The following is a 5,852-nucleotide window of genomic DNA, read 5'->3' as shown; positions in this document are numbered from 1 at the left end:
GTACGAAAGAGTGTGAGATAATGCTTTGTTGAAGGTGGTTCCAAAGTCAACCGAAGAAGTTAGTGATAAAGGCGTAAGCTAGTCTATATCATCAAATGCTTTCTCGCATGTTCCAGTGTTCGCAAGTATATCGGTTTATGATGCAGACAAGTGCCAGAGGAGTGCTGGACAATTTCAGTTTCTTTTAAATAGGTGGTAGCCATGGGATTGTTGTTAAAGACGGATGTGAGGATCGCACAAACTTGACCCTACTCACGTCAGGAATGTACGTATTACTCATGACTGCAAGAACCTTTTCAGCATGAGCCACAATTAGAAGTCGAAGCGTCGTATTCTGAGTTCAGGTTTCCTGGTTCGTATCTAAATCCGAAAGACGGTAACTCAGTCATCGCGCATGGCCTCATGGGATTACAGCTGACGAGGAAGCACTCCTAAAACTATTATCCAAAGATCCGGAGCGGTTCCAAAAATGGTTTGGCTGTAGCACACTTTCGGTGCCTAACTGCCATGCCACCAGAAGGAAGCACGAGGGCTGGGATACTACCAGGTTGCCCAAGCCAAAACAGGGGAAGTCGAGAGGCAGAGGTCGGGTTCGAAGAACGGATCCTCCGGTCAATAAATTTGCGTTCTAACCACTTAAGCGATCTCGCCTTCAGAGGAGGACATAGGGCGTAAGCAACTGCCTGCCATCCTTCATAACAACGAGGTCTGTTCTTCCCTCGAATTATCATTTAGGCCAGCGAGTGATAAAATTAACAATGTTTGCTTTGACTTGTATGCAATAATTATGTTATGTTTGGAACTGTATATGACACATGAGGCGATAATAATTGTAAAATAATCATTCAGCTGGGGCACTCTTCCGGTGCCTAACTGCCATGCCACCAGAAGGAAGCACGAGGGCTGGGATACTACCAGGTTGCCCAAGCCAAAACGGGGGAAGTCGAGTGGCAGAAGCAATGATAATATTTATTTTACTCTCCTCAGGCTCCACATAAGAAAACGTTGCTAACTATATGGGGTAATGGACGGCCAACGGTTCAATAAGACGACGTGAGTATAACTCAGAAACTGTGCGAATTTTGATGAGGCCTCACAAACTGACATTAGTTTGGAATCTTGGGTGAGCAGCAACATAAGAACCGAGTCCCTCTCATCTAGCACATGACCATTTGGAGTGGCGGTTTAGTGACTGAACACGTCGAGTCACAATATCGAACCTTTTAAAATCAGCTTAGCAACCTATGTAAAGACGTAGGATGTGTGCACAATGGTGCCCAGATCAAATTACCAGATAATCGTTCGATGACAGCATGAGCGTAAATCACCAGATTCATCCCGATTGCTGTACTACTGATTCCAGTGTAAGCAGGACACTAAGCGGGAGAAAACATTCGACCGAGACTTAAGTGATGCAGCTAGTGGTTATGGTGGTGGATCCTTTGGGCTCCAGATAGCTCACTGGTTAAGGCGCCAGCTTAGGAACCAGAAGGTCCGTGATTCGGACCCAACCTCAGCAGATCGACTGTTCCTGTTTGGACTTAAGCAACAGGGCACCGTCCAAACCACCGTGTCTCTTTTCGTCTGAAAGACGGCTGTGCACTGGGGAGGGGGCGAGTTAGCTCAGTGGTTAGAGAGCAAATTTACTGACCGGAAGGTCCGTGGTTTGAACCTGACCTCTGCCTCTCGACTCCCCCTGTCTAGGATTGGGCAACCTGACAGTATCCCAGTCCTCGTGCCTCCTTCGTGTGGCATGGCAGCTAGGCAGCGAAATGATACAGCTGAAGGGTTTTTAGGCATAGCAAACACGGTCGGAATCGTTCCGGTAGGCCACAAGAAGCACCTTTGTCCAACTGACCACACAGATACGACAACTCCAGCGGTTGTGCTGAGTTTCGGACACTAAATAATTGACAATAAAAATAAAAATATTTTCAACGAGCGATTCAGTTGATTCTCCTGTGAAAACCAAAAACTTCGCAAATAATAGGACAGTAAACTAGGCGATCTTGTTTACGCTGGTGAGTGTTTCCGACTTGTTCGTAATGACTAAATCCAACCTCTTCTCCTTAGAGAGAATATCCTACAACGGAGGATGATTTTGCAAGGTCCCGTTGGCGTTATTTTTATAGGAGGAATCGTTGTACCAAGAAAATTTGCCACGCACAAGGGTACGATGAATTTGGCCATTACAATCAGTCGTCACCGAATGGAGAGAAGTCGAAAGAGCGTTCGTTCGGCTCATCAACCGGTTTATCGGAACTTGAACAAAAGATCAGGTGAATAAATCTATCTACCACGTCGATTGATTGGGTTTGATCCAACACAAGTTTGTGATAACACTTTACAACTCACAGCAGGTTTGTGCGGCAGAATCGCTTACAATTTTTGCACAAATGCAACCGAAGGGTCGAGCATATACAAGTGAACGCTAAACATAAAATGTGAACACATGTGGACACCCCACAAAAACTAATATATATGCACTGGACTCAGAAGTCCGTGCAGAAATACAGAAGTGGGAAGCAAACACAGCGGTATTTTCACGTGGAAAGTAATAAGCTCAGCTAACAACTGTTCAGTCTTTGGTTTGTGCACTACAAGCAGTATGTCAAAATGGAACATCGCACAGTGACTCTGACTAGACGAGACCCATTTTCCGATGTCTTTGGAAATAGGATGAAGTATTGCACGTGATGAGTAAGATGTCAATTAGTGATTTCGTTTCGTCAGCGAAACCGATCCATGCTCAAAAGCAGGATGTCTGGAAATACATCAACAACAATGAACCAAGACACGTTCCTGCACTGCGTACCTCGCAGGTCAGGGTCGCCCACGAAAACACTAAAGCCCTATGCGATTCGTCAGATAAACCCCCTGATGTAGTACCGTCGTGCTACACTGTGCCAGGTCCCTGATAGTGGGCTCTTTCACCTAGCCTACATCCTCCTTCGTTCCCTTGAACGTAAACTATGACAAATCCTTCACCGGACCCCCCATGAAGCCGGTTTGCTGTCACACAAGAGACAGCTAAAAGGAGTGAAGTCAAACAGTGAAGAAGGGCGAATAGGACCGTATGAGTGACCATGTTCAATAAACCAATAAACCAACAAAAAGACTACACTGCCAGAATCGAGGGGGATACCACCCGTCAGCAATAAATAGTCACCGAAACAAAACATGTATATATCTTGTCGTGTGACTTGAAGATATAGATAGGTAGTGCCCTACATAACAAAGAAGAACCAGCCTCACCGCATCGACTTACATTGCCAGAAGAACTTTCCCCAGGATAACGCCATCAGCTATATCATTCACAGACTCCACGGAAGAAGCGGCGTCAAAGGTTCTTAGCTGCCAGAATTGTCGGGGCTAGATAGACGGGGAACAGAAATACAGACATACCCATCGCAGTAAATTCTGTACCGCATGACCACCGGACATGGAGAGTTGAAGTCAATGGTATAGAGAGCTTGGCAAAAGAAGTCACTGAAAGAGAAAGTGAATGGGCCAAAATCAGGTTGAACAAAGAGCTGAAATAAGGCAAACCGGTTTTGCATTTTCAACCATCTACCGAACGAAAGGAGTTTTACACAATAACTTCCACATCAACCAAGTCCAACAGTAGTAGCCTACTCACTTCAGTTAATTTTGGCGAAGTATGTAGACGACCAGAGACAATGCAATTGCTGTTTTCAGTCTTGAATCGCTGCTGATTGTCAGAGAAAGCTTTCCACTGGCGTCCACGAATGTTCTATGGAGAAATCCGACATGAACTTGTCACCTTGTCGTAGTGGTCGGACTTCAGTGCAATGATCTTACTGGCTGGAACTCAGTTTCCCAAGGTTTAATCATATCAGGAAGGGCAACGGTGAACAGCCCGACGAAAAACAGCGAGTAGACGTACTGTGAGAAATTGTATTACGAGGTCTGGAGGTAACGTCGTACTGTCCTCTACGACAGGAGTGTGGAGGCAGGTTCAGACTTTCGATTAGAGGACAGGATTCCCAAACAAAACCCTACATTCTCCCACTACCTTGTGAGCCAGACTATTGATTCAAAGGTAACGTCTGTCCTCTACGACAGGAGTGTGGAGGCAGGTTCAGACTTTCGATTAGAGGACAGGATTCCCAAACAAAACCCTACATTCTCCCACTACCTTGTGAGCCAGACTATTGATTCAAAGGCTCGACATGCGGTACCTCAAACAATACCCCGTTTTCGGACGGGGTAGCCGAGGTGTACCGATCGCCCTTGCAGCTCTCCACCCACTAGACGTCAAGCAAAGCCTTTTCCCATCCACCAAATAATGCAAAGCGACCAACCCATCTTCCAGTCCTCTAGCCCCTGTTCCGTGTTTAAACCACCACCCAGAAAGATAAACCAAAATACTCACTCACTAACTCAAAAGAACTGATCAACGTTGCAGCCTTCAATGCTCGTACTCCATAACAGATTAGGCATCCACTGCTGAAAGTTTGCTTTACGTCTCTGTCGATATATGTTGCTCCGACCTGAAGCTGCCACCTTGACGTGGCGGTCGAGCTTCAATGCTACGAGGCGGTCTGGGGGTAAAGTCGTACTGTCCTCCGCGACAGAAGTGTGAAGGCAGTAAGGTGTTTCCCCCAGGCGACCGACATGTCCATATTCATGGAAGCAGCGATGCTGCCTTCCCCCGAGGAACGACGGGTTAGAAAAGGTCGGCCCCGAAAACCGCACACTGCGATCGCCCAACGGTTGACCGTGACGGCCGGCGTATTATCCAATACGGTCGAAATACTTTTAAAACCAAAGAGCCCGGTGCTGTTCAAAAGGCATCTGCTGTGCACAGCCGCATCAAGAATGAGACAGTAATGCTTTATTCCCTGCGCCCTCGGGTTGGGCCAACCCCCCTGCAGCCGAGCAGGTCAGACTTTCGAGTCGTCGGCTCCGGGAAGGGTCCCCAAAGAAAACCCTACATCCTCTCACTGCCTTATGGGTGAGACTTTTGAGTCAAAGGCTCAAGGTGGGGTACCTCAACCAAACCCCCTTCCTCGGCCTGGGCAACCGGGAAGTATCATTTGCCCGCGCAGTTCCGCATCCACCGATATCCCTCCCCAACCCCTACCCACCGCACAAGCAAACGTCACTGGGCCATTTGACTGTCAGTCATCTGACCGAAGGGCCTTAGGCTCATTGCTGCCCATAAACATTAAGCAAAATAGCACCTTTCTAAACCCACGAGATCCTTTCTATATAGGACCTTTTAACGTCCACACTCTGTCAAATTGGCAAACAGGCAATGCTCACTGAAACCTTGTACTCCCTTAAAATTGATGTATGCTGTGTCTCCGATGCACGCATACAAGACCCGAGCGTGGTTATGCATCTCAGAACGCCAAGGATGAACTCAGCTCATTCACATCTCTCCCTCCGTGTGTCCGGTGACCCAGAAGCGATGACTCGTGGAATATATGGCGTGGGAGTCGCGCTCAGCCCCAGAGCTGAACGCGCCTTGCTGGATTGGATCCGGTTATCCAGTCCACTCAAGCTCAATGCCTCTCGGTATAAAAAGCGGTGCCTGTTTGTCGTGTCGGCTTACGCCCCAACGGACTGCAGTTATGGTTCGGAGAAGGATACTTTCTATCGAGAGCTATCCGGACTCATTCGTCAGGAAAAGAGCACTGACATTGTGATCCTTGCAGGCGATTCGGATGATCAAGTAGGTCGTCTGAGCTCCTCGGAATTAAATTCGGGTGGTCGATTCGGAGTCGATGCTCGCTGCACAGACAACGGAGATCGACTCCTTCAGTTGTGTGCTGATCACGAACTGTTTCTGGCAAGTACGAACTTTCAACATAAACGTTCGCACC

The 5,852-nt window shown here is 47.5% G+C and overlaps 2 protein-coding genes across 2 annotated transcripts in view; one reads left to right on the top strand and one right to left on the bottom strand.

Annotated features, from left to right (window-relative positions):
- T265_10289 (hypothetical protein) overlaps positions 1 to 2,283 on the top strand; it is a gene marked incomplete at both ends in the record, with an annotated part of 13,231 nt that extends 10,948 nt beyond the window's left edge. The window contains one exon of the mRNA XM_009176615.1: positions 2,074 to 2,283. Coding sequence (XP_009174879.1) covers positions 2,074 to 2,283 — 210 coding nt within the window. The remainder of the gene's footprint in view (positions 1 to 2,073) is intronic.
- Positions 1 to 3,479, bottom strand: part of T265_15105 (hypothetical protein) — a gene marked incomplete at both ends in the record, with an annotated part of 33,681 nt that extends 30,202 nt beyond the window's left edge. Inside the window, 2 exons of the mRNA XM_009176614.1 lie at positions 3,269 to 3,354; positions 3,406 to 3,479. Of these exons, the coding sequence (XP_009174878.1) occupies positions 3,269 to 3,354; positions 3,406 to 3,444 (125 nt within the window). The remainder of the gene's footprint in view (positions 1 to 3,268; positions 3,355 to 3,405) is intronic.
- Positions 3,480 to 5,852: the final 2,373 nt, after the last annotated feature.

The sequence above is a fragment of the Opisthorchis viverrini genome (assembly GCF_000715545.1).
Source record: "Opisthorchis viverrini unplaced genomic scaffold opera_v5_349, whole genome shotgun sequence".
NCBI classification, from domain to species: domain Eukaryota; kingdom Metazoa; phylum Platyhelminthes; class Trematoda; order Opisthorchiida; family Opisthorchiidae; genus Opisthorchis; species Opisthorchis viverrini.
The sequence above is the reverse complement of the archived record's forward strand: the minus strand, read 5'-3'. Positions and strand labels throughout refer to the sequence as shown.